Below are 17,957 nucleotides of genomic sequence, written 5' to 3'. Positions count from 1 at the left end.
TTTGTTTGTTTTTTGGGTGCATGATCTGGGAATGGAACTGGGCCTCCCGCACCGGGCATCCTACCAGTGAACCAGCCGTGCCTCCTATTCTCGGGTTTTAAACATGGTGCCAGGTGCCAGCGAGAGGGGGCAAGTGTGGTGCGCCCCTCCAGGAGCAGCTGTGGGAGTGGTGGGGGCTCTGGTGCGTGCCAAGCCAGGTGCAGGCCGGAGGCCAGTGGACGGCCGCTCCCAGGTGACTTCTGATCACCCCACAGACTGCGCCATGGGTGAAGGCGCCTGGTGTAGGGTCCCAGCCCAGGGCCTACGCTGGCCTCGTGTGTTTTCCAACACGGCTGAAGGCGGTGTCACCGCCCCTCTCGCCCACATGACGTGGCCCACGAAGGCAAGGCGCCAGCTCTCCGCGCTGCTGGGGCGCCTGGTTCTAGGTTAATGCGCATCTGGTGCGGGCAGATGTCGTGGGCGCTGGGCTCTGCCGTGGGCCCTTACTCGATGCGGACCATTCCACAGGGCTGTGAAGTTAACTCAGTCTGACGACCTGCGAGATTTTCCCAAGTGTTCTCGGCATCAGGAAGAACGAATTTTCCAGAAGTAGCACATGCCCCCCTGTACCCACCCCTCAGAGCAAGATGACCTTCCTGGAAGCCATCCATCGCACTGGCCAGGCTGTGAGAGCTGCGCGGGCCGTGGCCCCTGGGCAGCGAGGCGAGGTTTCCAGGGCCAGGTGCCCAGAGGGGATGGGAGTGGGCGGGGGCCGTGGCGGAGCCAGTGCATTCACAGCCCTGCTCCAGGCTCCCACCGCATCTGCTGACCAGGTCCCAGTGTAGCTGGGGAGGCCAAGCAGGGAGCCGGACAGGGCTGGGCACCCCCAGACCACGCAGCGCCCATCCCCACAGCCGGGAGGTGTGTGTGGGGTGCAGGAAGAATCCCCGAGTGGGATGTGCCTGGGCAAGCATGTACGAGGGCCAAAGCCCAGCCCTTCCTGCGGCTGGGGTCCTGTGCCAGCTGAGGCAGGGGCAGGGCCTCAGCCATCCCTGGAGGTGGCCCCTGAGCACCAGGCTGAAAACGTTTCCACACCAACCTGCAGGGCAGCACCTGCCAGGTGGGGAAAGGTTTCCACAGCCCTGACAGGGACACGCACACTTCCTGCTGCCCCCTAGCCTCTCCCCATTCAGGTCTGGGCCTGCCCCCCACCCTACCTAGCACAGGGTAGGCTAGTTCTCTCCCATCTGTGGGGTGTGGACACCAACCACCCACGGCCAGCCAGGAAGGCCTGTGTCCTAGGGCTCCTCCTGGGCCAGCCAGGCAGGGCTACAACAGCTACATGATCAAATCGCCCAGATTCTAGAAGGGCCTCATCACTTTTGAAGATAAACAAACTGGAAAGCTTTAGGGGCCCCAGCAGGGCCGAGCAGAGAGACTGCAGCAACCCAGACAGCACCCCTAAAGCGTGCCGGGAAAAACCTGCACAGGGACACCCAAAACGTCAAATCCACGGTCAAAACAAAACTCCATGCACTCTCCGCAAGACCAAGGGGCAGCAGCTCGGCCCCTGAGAGTGTCTTAGTTCACCCGCTGCTCAAACGGCCGGGTCGGTAGAGACTCATGTGGACTCCACCTGGGGCCCGCACCAGGGCTCCACTTTTGGGCAGCGACCCTGGCCGTCCTCCTGTCCTTTGAGTTCTGGCTGGAGCTTTACTGAATGGACAGACCCGCCCTTGGTCCTGGGCTTTCCCAGGTGCCATTCTCTGGGTGCCAGGCGCTGTACCACTGGCGCTAACTCAGGCTCTCCTGCCTGAAAGCCCCCCTTAGCCTGCCACCCTTGGGCTGTGTCCTTTCTTCCCAAGGAACCTGTGCAGGGACCCTCTCTTGACCCCCCCCCCCGCCAGGGTCCATTCTTGAAACCCACCTGGTTCCCCCCAGGCTCTTGTCCTGTTCTGGGGACCCCGTCCCTGCCCACACCCCATGCTGCTGTCCCAAGGCCTCTGCCAGGCCCTCCGTCTACACCCTGCAGCCTCAGGGCCTCTCCCCAGGGTGCCCGACCCCAGCCAGCCCAGGCTCTGGTCTCTCTCGCTTACCCCTGAGTTCCACAGGCCCTGCACCCACCTTCCTCGGATGCCCTGCAGCCCTGCGAACCTGATGGCCCAGCGGATGCCCATGGTCCTTCCTGCTGCCCCATGGAATGGCACCCTGCCTGCCACTCCAGCCACTGCCCTTGCCCTGCACAGCCACCGTGCCTCGAGTTCTGCAAGGACACTGCCTGTGCACCATGCCTGTCCTGGCTGCTCCCCCGCCCGCTGGCCTGCTTCAGCTGGACCACCTTCCTCTGGAACCCAAGCCGGCCTCTCCCCAGGGGTCTTGTCCTCCGCCAGGACGGTCTTTCCCCTGCTGAAGCCCAAACTCCCAGCATCACGCCAGGGCCCTGGGTCATGGACCTGCCTGCTCACACCTGCCCACACCCCGGCCATGCTCAGCCAGGAAGCATCACCACATGTTCCATGACCCCTTTCAACTCTGGGCTGGCAGCTGTGCTGCCTGGAAAGTCCGGAAGGCCCCTGCTCTCCGCACCCTTGCCCAGAGTCTCCTGGGAAGCCTGCCCTGATGCCGGGAGACTGGCACACCTGCATCCTGGTGGCTGGGCAGAGGGTTATGTCCAGACCCCGGGTGCCAGCAGACATCAGGAAGGGGCAGGAAGGGGCCAGCCCAAGCGCTGGGGAGTCACACCCCACAGTCCACACCCATCAGGAAAGCGGCTCTGGGGGTGGGAGGCCCGGTTCCGTACCCCTCAAAGGACAGTGCCAAGATGCATCTGGCACTTGGTTTCCGAGGGTCCTTGGTGGGCTGCAAGACCTGGCCCCTACACTGGTGCCTGCTAACCCCCACGCCCTCTCCAGGGGTGCTGCCCTCCCCCGGGGTGCTGCCCTCCCCCGTGCACATTCGCTGTCCGCACTGGTGCTCCTTGGGATGGCTTCCAAATAAACTGCCGACTCCCAAGCCTTGTGTCGGGGACTGCTGTTGGGGTCCCACGCCAGATCAGGTAGTACCAACAGTGGCCATGGAATGTGGACACACAGGAGGGATCTGAGATCGGGTCCCTCGCTGGTCAGATGGTGCCAGGCCTGGCTGCAGTGCAAGGGGGTGGACGCCACCCAGGTGAGTGGGCAGAGGTGCCAGGGGAAGCAGTGACCAAGACCGTGAGGGCCACACTCTCTTCGGTGGCTGCCCCGGAAGCCCTGAGGTAAGGGAAAGGCCAGCACAGAAGTCCAGTGACAGTTGCTGGGCATGCTGAGGTCCCGTGGCAGCCAGTGGAAAACTCACTGCCTGGGGCTGGAGGCCCAGAGGAGCAGTTAGGGCCCCGGTGCTGGGTCTGCGGGTAAAGCCGGGTCCCAGAAGGGGTGTTTAGAGCCCCGGAGTCCCCAAAAGGCCCCCAAGGAGGAGGTCCTGGCAAGGTCTAAACATGCTTTGATAAGCTCACTGATAGTTGGTGCACCAGGCTGAACAGTGCCTCATAACGTGCCTGATTTGCAACAGGGTCTTTGCAGATGTGATTACTCGAGACGAGGTTGTGTGGGGTGGCAGCAGGCCCTCAGTCTAGTGACTGGTGACCTCACAGACACAGACATGTAGAGGGCACGCCCGAGAATCAGAGGCTGACCCGGCAGGAGCCTTTGGCAGCCCAGCACACGGAGGACAGCTGCCCACCCCAGGGCTGGAACAGGCCCCCAGACCTGCAGAGGGAGTGAGGCCCTCGCCTTCTGGCTCCAGAACTGAGAGAGAAAGCACCCTGGGGGGCAGCGCTCCTTTTCAGCAGCCCCAGGAGACAAATACAGGTGGCCACAGACCATGTCTGTGGGCTCCCCCGTCTCCTGCCTGGACCCTCGGACGTGGTCAGAGGAGCTGACTGAGCCCCAGGGGAAGGAGACCAGTTACCAACCTCACTTCTTTACTGGCTCGCCATGGCCTCTCTTTGTTCTGTCTTGTCCTTGCAGATGGATTAACTGGTATTTTCTTGTTATCCGTCAGATCTGTGCCAAAGGGGGTCTGTGATATAACCTAGGGTAATGCAACAGGATGTTTCAGGAGCCCAGGAAAACACTGCTTCAACACCAGGCGAGTCTTCTGGGCTCCCGGGCTGGGCCTCTGTACAGGAGGATCAACTGGGTGTCCAGAGGTGAGTGCGTCCAGGCATTATCCATGGCCTGGCTGAACCCCGCTCCCTCGGGTCTGCGAGGGAGGCCTCTGCAGAGCCCCCTCCCCATGGCATCCCTGGGCCCCGGTGGGAGAGGTCACGGGCCAGCTGTGAGGGCTACTGCAGACACCCTGGGGGTCACCCGCGGGGGGAACTCCTGCCCCCACAGCAGATTGAGAGGCCTCCCAGAGCAGGCCAAGGCCTCCTGCATGAAGATCCAGGCTGGGACGTCAGCACTCTGCATACCTGGCAAACAAAGCGAGGGAGATAGAGAACCCCTTGTGGTTTAAAATCCCGCGTTATAAAGTCACTGGTCTCAAATCAGTGACCGTACATGGCACACGCGTGAGAAGCGGCTAAGGGCTGCTTTTACTGACAAAGACCTTGGCTACCGTGCACATGGTAACACCACCCTCTGGGCACATGCGTGAGTCAAGTGCCAGCCCCTCACCAGCCCTCCTCCCCTCCCCAGATGCTCTCACGGGCCCCTGTGCCCTGAGCTGGGAACCCGGAAGGCAGTCACCAGAGGTCAGCACCCCACTTCCACTTTCAAGTCTCTTTTTCCTTAGCCATCCCATGAGGCAGTGACTGCCAGCTAACGTGCAGTATTTCCCTGGAAGTGCAAGGTAGACGTGATGAGGGGAGGGCACAAGGAAACCCCGCAGAGGGGACGCACTCATTTTGTGGAAGTGTTCTGTAAGAATTTACAAGTCATTTACATTTATTTTGAAAGCCAACAAATTCCTCAAAACTTACACATTACAGCATTGTCCAAAGTATGTTTAAAAGTGCTTCTGTTAATCTTCAATAGGGCGTGAGATCTTGTTGGTTTGTCCAGGTTAGTGTGATGTCCCAATATATCCCAGAGTAATTTGGGCAGTGAATAAAAAATATTTGCAAAGTCCCCTTGAGGGACTGAGGAACAAGGAGAAAATATTAACTTCCCCATCTGGCGAATTCCTGATATTCTTGCAAGCATTGGGGACAACCAAATTAATAGAGTGAGCCCTCAATCTCGGGACTCACCCCTGTGACACTTATTCCTACAAAGGACAGGCTAAGCCTATTGATAATTATGCCTAAGAGTCACCCCCAGAGAACCTCTTTTGTTGCTCAGATGTGGCCTCTCTCTTGCAGCCAACTCAGCAGGTGAACTCACTGCCCTCCCCACTACGTGGGACATGACTCTTAGGGGTGTAAATCTCCTGGCAACATGGGACAGAACTCCTGGGATTTGCTGGGATCCAGCATCAAGGGATTGAGAAAGCCTTCTTGATCAAAAGGGGGAAGAGAGAAATGAGACAAAATAAAGCGTCAGTGGCTGAGAGATTCCAAACAGAGTTGAGAGGTTATCTGGGAAGTTATACAGATATATAACTATGCATTATATAAATATCCCTTTTTAGTTCATGGTGTATTGGAGTGGCTGGAGGGAAGTACCTGGAATTGTTGACCTGTGTTCCAGTAGCCTTGATTCTTGAAGATGATTGTATAATGATAAAGCTTCTACAATGTGACTATGTGATTGTGAAAACCTTGTGTCTGATGTCCCTTTTACCCAGGGTATGGACAGAGGAGTGAAAATGTAAGGATAAAAAATAAATAATAGGGGCAGTAAGGGGTAAAATAAATTGGGTAGATGGAAATACTAGTGGTCAATGTGAGGGAAGGGTGAGGGGTATGGGGTGTATGGGTTCTTTCTTTTTCTTTTTCTGGAGTGATGCAAATGTTCTGAAAATGACCACGGTGATGAATACACAACTTTCTGATGATATTGTGAGGCACGGATTGTATACCATGCATGTGTGTGAAGATTCATCAATGAAAATATTTAAAAAAAACACATTAAAAAAAAAAAGTGTTCCTGCTGCTAGAACATTCCTGGCCTGCAAGAGCCCATGGACAGCGCCTCTTTGATCTGCTCTGGGTTTCCTCACTGCCCCCCTTGAAACGCTGCCTGTCCCCCGTTCTGGAACCAGTGCTGCGACACGCCCTGTTCCCTCCTATCCTGTGCTCCCTTCCAAAGGACTCGCGCCTGCCGCATTTTCCTCACTGGAGTCACTGGTCCCACCCCTGCCTCGGGCTCTTCATCTGGCAGTGTGTGTGCAGGCCCAGAGCTCACCCTCAGGAGGGTGAGGCCTGTGGTGTCACGGCCACATCTGCTTTCGTTCTGTAACTGAGCAAGGCAGGGCCCAGGGTTGGTCGGACACCCCACCCCCCACCCCACCACACCTGCCGTACCAGGCTCCTTCTGGGTGGCAGGAGTCTGCAGAGTTTCTCCTTTTCCTCCTTCATCACCCGTGCTTGCTCTCTCCACTCCTGCAGTATTCTCTTGTCTCTAAAGAGAAAACGTCGTACTCTCAGTGTTTCAAGTTGAAAGCAGCTCCAAGCACAGTTCTTGCAGGATGCTATTTTGAATTTGTAAAGCATCACATGCACAGCTGTCACTACTGGCCCTGAGATGCCTGTCTCCGTGGCAGAGGCACTGGGTGGGATCTACGGGCACCCTGGCAGCTCTCCTCAAGCACCCGGGTGGAGCAAAGAGCTCCTGGCTCTGTCCACCTAAATGGCCAGATCCTGCCCCAGGTACCTCGCTGCCAGGGTCAGCCTGCCCAGCATGGAGGCACTGGCCCCTTTCCAGAGAAGAGCTGGTCTGGGTCCACCAGAGGCTTTGGGGATGCTGAGCCTTTAGCATTTGTCTGCGTAAGGAAGCAGATTTGAAAGGCTGTACTTGGCAAGCCAATTTCCTCTTAGATACCTGAGTTTCACTTCCAACTACTAGCATCTTCTGCTTCTCCCCAGTGCTGGGGCCGAATGACTCAATCTTTCAGCTGTGTGGCTGCCACCTGCACCCTGACCTCTGACACAGCACTGATCCCAAGGGTGAGGCTGCCTGTTTGAACGAACCTCACCCACCAGACAGTAAACCCCTCAAACACCTCACTGCACAGCCTCTAAGCCTGGGCTGGAGCAGAGGAGTCACGTAGGAGATGTTAAATCCAATGGGAGGAAAGGAGCCCTGGTGTGGTGGGACAGGAGAAGATCCTGAGAAGTCTTCCCCGGGCCCAGGGCACCCCTGCCCTCAGGACTCGAAGCCACCACTCCAGCCCCAGCCCTGCCGCTGTGAACCACTGCCTGGATCTCCTGTAACACTCTCCTGGCTGGCACCACAGCTCCCCAAACCTGGCCTTCTTTGCCTCCTCTTCTCAGCACAGGCAACCTCCGGACACCATTCCAGAGGCCTCGCCACAGCCCCCAGGGCCTTCCTTCCAAGCCCTCTACCTGCTTCCCCCAGCAGCCCCCTCGCCCCCTGACACCTGCAGTGCTGCTGGAGGGTCTAGAGCTGCCCCCACCCTGCTGGGCTGCCACCCTACCCAAGGGCCTGGAACCTGGGGCAAGGCTCAGACTCCTCAGGGGAGTCGAGGTCCAGGGCTGGTCCGTCTTGGGCCTCCTGCGCCACAGCAGCCCCATCACCACTCGCCATATGTCACTCTGCAGAGCTCTGGGACAGCTGTGCACCTGCCTCTGCCCCAGGCCGCCACCTCTGTCTGGGGGCTGCTTCCCGAGAGCTGCCTGGACGAGGCTCCCTGCCTTCGACCTCATGCTAGTGTCACTCAGGGGTCTTTTCCTGAGGCCCTGTTCACGGGCCTCTGAGTGCCATGCCCTCTCCTCTGCAGCCCCTCCTGCATGGTATGGGGACTGCATTCTACCACCCGCCATGAGCGGAATGGGGTCCAGAGCCATCTCGTCCGTTTTGGCCAGCTGCGCTAGCCCAGTGTGGAGGAAGGGAGGCCCTGGATGGGCTGTATGGGTTCAGAACGGCCTGGCCTCAGCGCCCAGGCAGACAACGAAGAAGAGGTTTCACCTGCTTTTCCAGGGGCAAGAACATGCGAGAACAAGACCGCGGACAGGCTGGCAAGGTCTGCTTGGCACGACTGTCTTGCCACCATAGTGAGGCAGCCTGGTATACCACAGGGAAAGGTGCACCCTGCTCTGGGCAGCACTCCAGCACCCAGGAACCCCTGACCCTGAGCAAGCACCCTGGCCACCCCACAGTGCATGGTTCAGCAGAGGTCCCATCCCCCTCACACCCTCCTCCTGGGGTTGGTACGGGAGCCAGGTGGCGGTGGGGAGGGAGCGGGCAGCTGGGCTGTCAGGAGCAGCGCAGGGTGGCGAGCCTCAGGAAGGGCGAGCCAGAGCAGGGTTGGGACGGGAGGCAGGAAGGGGAGAGGCCACGGCCCAGAAGGGCGCTTTGGGCCGAGGGTCTTGGGGTGCCTCAGCCAGCGGTGCCAGGCAGGCGGGCCACCCCTTGCCCTCTGCAGTTTCAGGGCACCCAGCACACCCACTCACAGGTGGTTAGTAGGGCCCTGGGTCAGCGGTCCCAAAATGGGCTTGTCCCTGACCCCCAAGGGCTCCCAGCGCCCTGCCCCTCTCCTAGGGCTGTACCCAGGGCGGAGGGTGGGGGAAAGGGCAGAATGAGGCATATTGAAGGCCGAGGGCAGTGCAGGCAGCGTGGGCACCGGCCCAGGACTGACCGCGGCCTCTCCCTGCCCCTGGAGCAGGAGCTGCAGAGCCGGAAAGGCAGGGGAGGCAGCCCCTTCTGCTCTGCCAGGCCCTGAGGGGGTGAGGCTGCACTGCCCTCAGGACCACTGTCCCCCAGTCCGCCTCCTCAGCCCACCGCGCACGGGACGCCCACCTCCTCCGCTGTTCCATCAGCGCCTGCTTCTCCCGGAGCTCTCTGAGCGCTGCCACGCGACTCTCTTCAACTCTTAGGCCTCGACTGGCTCCAAACGGTGCTGACAGGTCGGGCAGGATGCTCCTGGAGGAGGCTATGTCCCTTCTAAAAGTAGACACTGGTCTTAGCGGCCTATTGAGCAAAAGGCTGCTACCACCTGGACGTCAGCGTGTGCAAACGCACACACATGCTGCAAGAAGGGCGTGTGGGGGTGGGCACATCGGGGTGCAAGCCGCGGCAGTGGCCGGCACCCACCTGAGCAGCTGCAGCCACCCGGACACCCCGGTGGGCTCACAGCACAGCACAGAGCTGCAGAGCCCCCCGCCCTGCTCAGGAGCATGGCCGCAGCCGAGGCTCCATGGGGAGTGAGTGGGCCCTGACCTGGGCTGGGCAAGACAGCCCGTCCAACCTGATGGCTGCGCTTTCCATCTGACCTGGTCAAGGCCCCAGGCCAGGGAGGGCCTACGCGGAGGGCCAGCCTTGCTAGCAGCCCCTCAGGCTGGAGGCTGTGCAAGGGCCCGCAGGTCAGAGGCCACATTGCCAGGAGACGGTGGTGTGCGGGGGCAGAGACACAAAAGCCCGGGAAGAAGCCTGGCTTCTGTGAACACCTGCACTTGGTTCAGCTCCTGGGGGACCCTGCAAGCTGGGGTTCCAGGACCTGCCAGGGTTTGGTGGTTCTCGAAGGCCTGGGGATGCCCTGGCCTCACCAATCACTGGCAGCTGAGCTGAGCCTCCTGCATTCCATGACGTCTTCTCCCTTCACCAGCTCTCCCTCTGCTGAGACCTCCAAACAGAAGCCCTGGCCAGGGCAGGAGTCACTTTACCCCCCACTGCTACAGGGAGGGGGCTGGCAGCCATAGAGAGGAAGCCTGGCTGCTTGGACCCCAGACCAACCTCATCTTCCCCCAGAAGAAAGGAGCAACCCACACCTGGCAGGCCCCGCCTAGGCAGAGACCCACCCCATGGCTCCCCCAGGTGCCCACCCTACCTGCCTGCCCATCACCCTACCTGCCTGCCCGTCGCCCCATCTGGACACCTGCTGCCCCACCTGCACCCGTCACCCCACCTGCACCCCCGTCGCCCTGCCTGCATACCCTCTCTGCCACCTGCCAGCCTCCACTCCACCTGTCCTCTGCATTTGCCCTAACGGCAGCATCTGGGTTGCAGAGTGGGCAGGGAGGCGTGCATTCTGGACACACAGTCTCCTGACAAGCGCATGCTGGCAGCTGGTGGTTTAGTGAACTACATTTGCAAAACCACACTGCTTCAGCCCCTGTGCAATATAAAGTTCAGGCACAGACTCGCCAACCCACAGCTTCCTAGCTGATGAATTTAGAATGCCTAATTCCCTCCACTTCACTAGATCATTTGAGATTTTAGCAGCAGACCATTATGACTTATTCCCTTCATGATTTTTCTATTACAGCACTTGCAATTGATTTGTGTCTCTATACTCGTGCCCCAAGCACGTTCAGACCAGCTGTTCAGGCCCAACTGCTGTGTCATCTCATTTTCCTTAACATAATTCCCTCCATCCTTGAGCTCTTCTTTGATCGGCTTCCAGGAAAGCTTTCGCAAACTCTGCTGCTCTGGTGTTTTCTGAGCCTATCTTCTCTGTGGACCAGTTTTCGGCAGCCTCTGCATATATGAACAGCAACCAGGCTGGGCTCAGAATTGGGGACCACAACCTTTTCTCTTCAAACTCTACATGCTGCTCCGTTGTGTCTGGCATTCCATGGGGCACAGAAAAGGGGCATCAGGGCTAGCCTGCTTTGTTCCAGGCATTCTTGCACTCACTGCCTGACCACTATAGTGGGGCCTCTGCCTGTAACTCTGGCTGGGTCCCAGTCACAGACAAGATAGCCTTTTCCTTCTGAGATGGAGAAGCTGCTTGCCCTAAGCCACCTCATGCAGGGGGAGTGGGACTCCACTGCCAGCCTTGCTTCCCACCCTATACCCACTGACCCCCAATTCCTACCACAGCACTGCCCTCTCCCCAATTCCCACCACACCAGTGCCCCCCTGGCTTCCAGCCACACCCACTGCCCTCAGGCCCAGAGCTGGGCTTCCCCTGCACCCCACCCCAGCTCCAGATGCAGAGGCAGGTCCCTTTAGGGGTGCACCACCACCTCTACCAGGAAGGGCAGATCTTCCCTGGGCTCTGACCAGGTGCCAGCACCCTCAGAGAGCATCTTCACCCCACAACTCCCCAAAGCAGGAAGAAACCCAGGTGCAGAGAGGTGCCCCGAAACTCGCCCAGGTGCGGGCCCTACAGGAGGCACCAGCTGCAGGGCCCACCCAGCCGCTAGGGACGCCAGCTCTCGGCACCCACCCCTCATCTCACCCAAACCTCTGAGGAGGGGGCTGGTCTCTGAGTCAGGAAAACCGGATACAATTTAAAAGTACTATTACAAATCTGACTACACCTTCCTTGATAAATATTGTTCCTAACACCACAGAACGTAAGGAAGGAGAGGACGGGGATTTACTGGCCACAGCACTGCCATCGCACATTGTGTCTTGAGCCAGAGACGGTCGTGACGTTTTGCAGGTGTGAAGTGCCATCCCGTGGTGGTCTGAGCTGGGAGGGGCTGGGAAACTGGCCCCAAGCCCACACAGCTACCAAGGGGAGCCCATGTCCATTCAGGACCCAAGGCCCCCCATCAACCTTCCCAGGCAGACTCAGGGGGACCCCTCCAAGAGGTGAACAGGCAGGATCCGGGGGACAGTGCGGGAAGTAGGTGGCTTGGCCAAGGGGCATCTGGTGGGCTGGGCTAAGGCATCTGAGTCTGGGGGAAGTTATTCAAGAGGCTTCTGCATGGAAACATGGCCACATTCACTTCAGGCCACTCTGGTTTCTGTGTGGGTGACACACTGTGTGTGCATAGGTGAGGGAGGGGCTGGTAAGCAGGGCACGGCAAGGGTGGGCGGCTGGAGGGACGCAGCCCTGGGGCAGGGCAAGGGTGGATGGCAGGAGGGACATAGGCTCTGGGGCAGGGCGAGGGTGGATGAAGACGGGACAACAGGAGGGACGTGGGCCCTGGGGCAGGGCGAGGGTGGACCGCAGGAGAGAGGCGGGCCCTGGCCAGGGCAAACGGCATCTGAATACAGGCATGAAGGCAGGACTTGGGGCCTGTTACTCGACCTCCTCGAGCCTCAGTTTCCCCATGAGTAACATGGGAGGACGGCATTTGTGTCCCTGGGTTGGTGGGGGGAGTAAGTTCACGCGCACTAAAGTCCCCTGTAAACTGTAAAGCCTGAATCAAGGGAACAAATGTGGGGGCAGGTCCCTAAGTGGGGGGCTTAGAATATTTCCGTTCTTTCACCGCATACCTGTGTGGACTCAGGACATCACAATGGCTTTGAGCTTCTGGTGACGTTACAGCTAGAAACCTATATTATATGCTTTTTCTAAGGTTATAATTTTTAAATGGCACTCATTTTTTTCTTTTATTAATTTTGCACATTTTCAAACCCAAGGACTGAAAGAACACTGTAGTAAACACTTAGCGCAGATCAGCGCTTCTCAGCCTGGTTTTCCATATCCTGCCCCCAGAGCCTGTTTAGACATTTTGTCCTAATCACCACCCATGAAATATTAACACCACAGATTTACCGTGTGTGTGTTTGTGTCGCCAGGTACAGGTGGGCCTTGGAGGGCCCCAATCACCGTGACATCTAAGAACCAGGTCTCGCCCTTGGGTGTGGCGTCGCCTCCCTTGGGAGCACACTAATGATTCTGCCACATTCTCTCTCTCCCCCTCACTTCTCACTCCCTCACAACACAGTCACATGTACATGCCACACACATGCACATGTACACACATGTAAACTCATGCACACGCACATATACATGTTCACATACACTTGCACGCACATGAACACACATGCACAAACGAACACACTTGCACACTCACTATACACAGCTGAACCATGTAAAAATGTTGCAGGCAATGGACACTTCATCCCTGTGCCGGTCTGAAGGTGTTACACACTCCAGAAAAGCCATTCTCTTAATCCAGTGACTATTGTTAGATGGGACCTTGCGATTAGGTTGTTTCCATGGAGGCGTGACTTTGCCCACTCAAGGTGGGTCTTAATCAGCTTATTGGAGTCCTTTAAGGGAGAGACGTTTTTGGAGAGAGCTGAGAGAAGCTAAGAAAGCAAACGTCCCATGAGAAGCCTAAACACACAGCTGTCGCAGGGACTGTCACCCTAAACACACACCTGTCGCAGGGACCGTCACCCTAAATGCACAGCTGGCACCCACCCCCATAAACGAGGAGGGCATGGCACACGTTCACCCAGTGTTTCAAAAGATGATTGCAAAACAACATTAAAGCTTTTTCATAATCATGAAAAACGTACTTTTGCTTTCAAATTTTACCTGAAAATATTTCTTGGCTTTGGACTGCTTTTCTTATTTTCCAATGCTGCCTTGAGATTTGGAGGCAATTCAACAGGTAAGAGCTGATTTTCAAGAACCTCTGCTTTTTCATTCTCAACAATTTCCTGCCTCAGCTTCCAAAAGCGCTTTATTTCCTCTTCACTGGGCCAGTCCTCTGGAGGATCGCTGGATTTTCTGAGTTCCCTTAAGTCCAGTTTTTCAACAGGCGGGAGAAAGGGTGCCAGTTCTGTTAACTTGGTCTCCTTAGGGTCCTGAGAATGAACTCCTTCTTCATTAGAGGCACCTGCGTTGGATGAATCCACTGCGGGCTTTGGAAGCTCATTTCTGTTCATCTTAACTGGTGAAATCTCTAGTGGAGTAAAATACTGTTTTAGTACACTGCATGCTCTCGCAGGCTTTGGCATACTGCACTCAGATGCCCTTCCTCTGAGGAAAGACCTAAGTGCAGCCCAGCAATTCCATTTACAGAGAGGCCTGGGGGGAGGGGTTGATGGGCTGCCCCCAGGCCCTGAGCGCTCACACTTTATGTTAATCCTCATACCAATGGCTGATATCCGTATGGTGGTTTGAAGTAGTGTGCACCCCAGAAGGTAACCCACACCTGCGGGCTGAACCCACTGTAAGCAGGACTTTTGATGAGGTTCCTTCAGCTAAGGTGGGCCCACCTCATTCAGGATGGGTCTTAACCCCATAACTGGAGTCCTATATAAGCAGAACGAAATGCAGACCGAGAGAGAAAGCCATGGGAAGCAAGAAGCTGACGGCCCACAGGCCTGGAAGAGGAGAGGCCGCGGTGGGCACTGCCCACGGCCTAGGACTGCAACCAGCCCCAGAACACCAGTCTTTGGGGAAGAAAGTGTCACCCTGATGACACCCTGGTCTGGACCTTTCCAGTCAAAACCATGAGCTAATCAATTCCCATTCCTTAAGCCAGCCCACTGCAAGGTACTTTCTAGAGTAGCCAAAGGAAAGTAAAGCAGTAGGAAAAAAGGCTGAACTCTCACCTGTGCCACACCACGCTGTTATAAACATGCCAACAATTACAATTTAAGGCTGCCTGAAACCTGAATGAAAACTGCTTGAAAGGACCTGACCTTTCTACAGGAACTTTGCCATTTTGGAGTAATTTTTTTTTTTTTTGCATGTATCATGGGCAGCTTCTCCTGAGGGATTTGTCAAAAACCGTCATCGGAGTCCACAGCTTACAGCCTGCCCTCCAGAATTTGGGTTCGTGTATCCCCCCAGTTGTGTGAGACACTTTTATAAGATCTCATGATATTTACAGATATCGCCAGTCGGATCTGCTACCCTAAAGAATACTGATTAATACAAATTCTGGTACCAGGAGAGCTGGGTGCTGAGGATGTAAACAGTAAAAAGACTGGAACAGCTAGATAAGGGGAAGATTCTGGAAGAACTGTGATACTTGACAGAAAAGGCCTGGATTGCTTTGAAGAGACTTCACGGAAATATGGATGCTAAAGTATTTCTGATGAGGCCTTAGACAGAAGGGAGGAATATGTCATTGTCAAACCAGAAGGAAGGCAACCCTTGTATTAAACTGGCAGATAATTTGGCAAATGAGTTCTGATGTTGGATGGAAGACAGAAGTGATAAGCTTGGATATTTCCAAACTAAATGTGGAAAATGCAGACTGGCTTCTCCTTTCATTTTATAATAAAATGTGAGAGGAAAGGGATAAGCTGAAAGCTGAACTCTTGGATACGAAGAAACCAGTAAACTGATGGTTTGGAAAATTCTGAGCTTCTGTAAAGTGAGTCCCCAGAGAATAGAGCCCCATGTGAAGATTTAGCCAAATGCAGAACCAGCCAACCATTTCAGTATAAGTCAGGATTGGAAATGCAGCAATCCAGAAAGAATTCTGTAAAGTCCTACTGTCTGAGGATTGGGACCCCTATGCACTGCATGAGAAACCAACAAGTCTTTTGTGAGATTTGTATGAACAGAACCACTGCCAGCCTGGACTAAAAGGGATGCATTGAAGGGGAAATGGCTTCAAGAACAGAACCAGGAAGCAGAGGTCTGGACGAAAGACATCTTCTCAGGTGAAAAGAACAGACCCACCCACACGTGTGGAAAGGATGAGTGTGCCCCAGGGTGTGGAGAGGGTGAGCCTTCTGCCTGGTTGTTCTGGAACAGTGCTGCTGCCCTAGGCTTCAGAGAGGGTGGAGCACATCCTCCAGGGATTGGGGACCGTCTGGCCACCACCCACTGCTCAGAGGCAGAGACTGGGGAGAGTCCAGCTGCCACCCTGAAGCTTGAGAAGGGTATAGCTGGGAGCCTGGCCATCACCCCAATGCTTTAGAGATGTTGGAGCCTTCACCCCAACGTGTGTTTCGGGAGAACATGGCCACATGTGTGAGACCCTGGGAATCCCTGAAGACAAACGTCATTCTATAGATGAGGCTCAGTCCCTGAAATCTAATGGAGTTTGTCCCACAGGTTTTTGGATCTATTTGGGACCAGTGACCCCTGTTTTGTTTCCATTTCCTCCCTATGATTTGCCCTATGCCTACCTCTCCTTTGTATACTGGAAGCAGATAACTTGTTCTCTAGGTAACACAGGGCCACAGCTTGAGGGTATTCTGTCTTAGGACAGACCACATCTGTAACTGATTTTGATGAAACTTTGCACTTCTTATTGTTACTGAAATGATTAAAGGCTTTTGTGATATTGTGATGCAAAGGATGCATTTTGCATACAGAAAGAACATGGCTTTTTGGGGTCCAGAGGGTACAGTGTGATGGTTTGAAGACTTATGGACCCAGAAAGGATTGTGCTCCTAAAGCTAATCTATTTCTGTGGGTGTGGACCCATGGTGAGTAGGATCTTGAGATGTGACCCCCCTCGTTCAGAATAGGTCTTAATGCTCTTACTATAGTCCTTTATAAGAGAATAAAGGACAGAGAGAAGCTGAGAGGACATGTGGAAATGGAGAGGAAGCCACTAAAGCCAGACCTGGAAGCAGCATGAAACTCAGGAGAGACCAGCAGTCACAGTCACGTGCCACGTGGAGAGGGCCCAGATCACTGGACACCGGTCGCTGGGGAGAAACTCTCTGCTCTTTCTGCTGAGGCCTGAGGTGGACATCTTCACAGCCGCAGAAGTTAAGCTTGTAAGTTAATATACTCTCATTGTAAAAGCCAAGCCATTTCTAGTATGTTGCATTTCGTCAGCTTTAGCAATGGAAACTGGGGCCAACTCTTTACTCTTGATAATTAAAAATATTTCTAATATGGGTCCTCTGGGTCACAAGTGCAGCGCTGTAACTTATTGAGAGAGACTGAATCACATTTTCACTGTATCATACATATAACATCCTGACATTGTTTCCAGTCTATAAAAAAGAACCAAATAGCAATTCTGGAGTTTAAAACTACAATTGCTAAAATGAAGAATTCACTAGATGAGCTTGATTCCCATTAATTTTCTTAAGTATAGAAGCTATGTCTTAAATTGCAAAAGTTTAGAAATTCTGAAGCTAATATTTCAGAATATTCATGTTAGAGTTACGATTCCCTTTCATCCCTATTGTGTGGTTTGGAAGGATGTATGTCCCCTAGAAAAGCCATGTTTTAATCCTAATCCCGTTTTTAAAGGCAGCCGTTTCTTCTAATCCCAATTCAGTACTGTACGTTTGAAACTGTAATCAGATCATCTCCCTGGAGATGTGATTTATTCATGAGTGGTTGTTAAGCTCGATTAGGTGGAGACATGTCTCCATCCATTTGGATGGGTCTTGATTAGTTTATCGGAATCTTATAAAAGAGGAAACATTTTGGAGAAAGTGGGAGATTTGGAGAGATTTGGAGATAGCAGAGCAGAACGACACAGCACCATGAAGCAGAGAGTCCATCAGGCAGTGACCTTTGGAAATGAGGAAGGAAAACACCTCCCAGGGAGCTTCGTGAAGGGAAGCCAGGAGAGAAAGCTAACAGATGATGCCATGTTCACCGTGTGCCCTTCCAGCTGAGAGAGAAACCCTGACTGTGTTCACCATGTGCCTTCTCACTTGAGAGAGAAACCCTGAACTTCTTCAGTCTTCTTGAATCAAGGTATCTTTCCCTGAATGCCTTAGATTGGACATTTCTATAGACTTGTTTTATTTGGGATATTTTAGAACTCTAGACTAACAACAAACTTAGAACTGTAAACTAACAACTCATTAAATTCCCCTTTTTAAAAGCCATTCTGTTTCTAGTATACTGCTTTCTGGCATCTAGCAAACTAGAACACTTATTTTAGTTTCTTTCTTCTGCATTTAAGTAGAGTGACTATGTGAGCATTTCATGAGAATTTGAAAATATTTGACTGGACGGTTAATATGCTGAAAAAATGACACTGTTTAGTGAGTACCCACCAAAAAAGTGACTAGACAAAACATATTTATAAGGGCCATCTTTATACTAATTATTTATACCTAGCCATGAATAAGAGACATTTTACTGTGTTTTTATTATTTATATATATTTTTTGCTTGGGCAGGTACCGGGAATCGAAACCAGGTCTCTGGCGTGGCAGGTGGAATTCTGCCACTGAGCCACCGTTGCACAGCCCCACTGTGTTTATTTTTAAGTAGCACCTAACAGAGTACCAGAAAATTCTT

The 17,957-nt window shown here is 54.5% G+C and overlaps 1 protein-coding gene across 1 annotated transcript in view; it reads right to left on the bottom strand.

Moving 5' to 3' along the window:
- LRRC27 (leucine rich repeat containing 27) overlaps window positions 1-17,957 on the bottom strand; it is a 40,282-nt gene that overhangs the window by 5,202 nt on the left and 17,123 nt on the right. The window contains exons 7-10 of the mRNA XM_077126431.1: window positions 13,309-13,678; window positions 8,883-9,026; window positions 6,428-6,524; window positions 3,932-4,050 (exon numbers count right to left, since the gene is read on the bottom strand). Of these exons, the coding sequence (XP_076982546.1) occupies window positions 3,932-4,050; window positions 6,428-6,524; window positions 8,883-9,026; window positions 13,309-13,678 (730 nt within the window). The remainder of the gene's footprint in view (window positions 1-3,931; window positions 4,051-6,427; window positions 6,525-8,882; window positions 9,027-13,308; window positions 13,679-17,957) is intronic.

Source organism: Tamandua tetradactyla, chromosome 13, assembly GCF_023851605.1.
Source record: "Tamandua tetradactyla isolate mTamTet1 chromosome 13, mTamTet1.pri, whole genome shotgun sequence".
In the NCBI taxonomy this organism is placed as follows: domain Eukaryota; kingdom Metazoa; phylum Chordata; class Mammalia; order Pilosa; family Myrmecophagidae; genus Tamandua; species Tamandua tetradactyla.
Note: the sequence above shows the minus strand (reverse complement) of the source record. Positions and strands in the feature narration are given on the sequence as shown.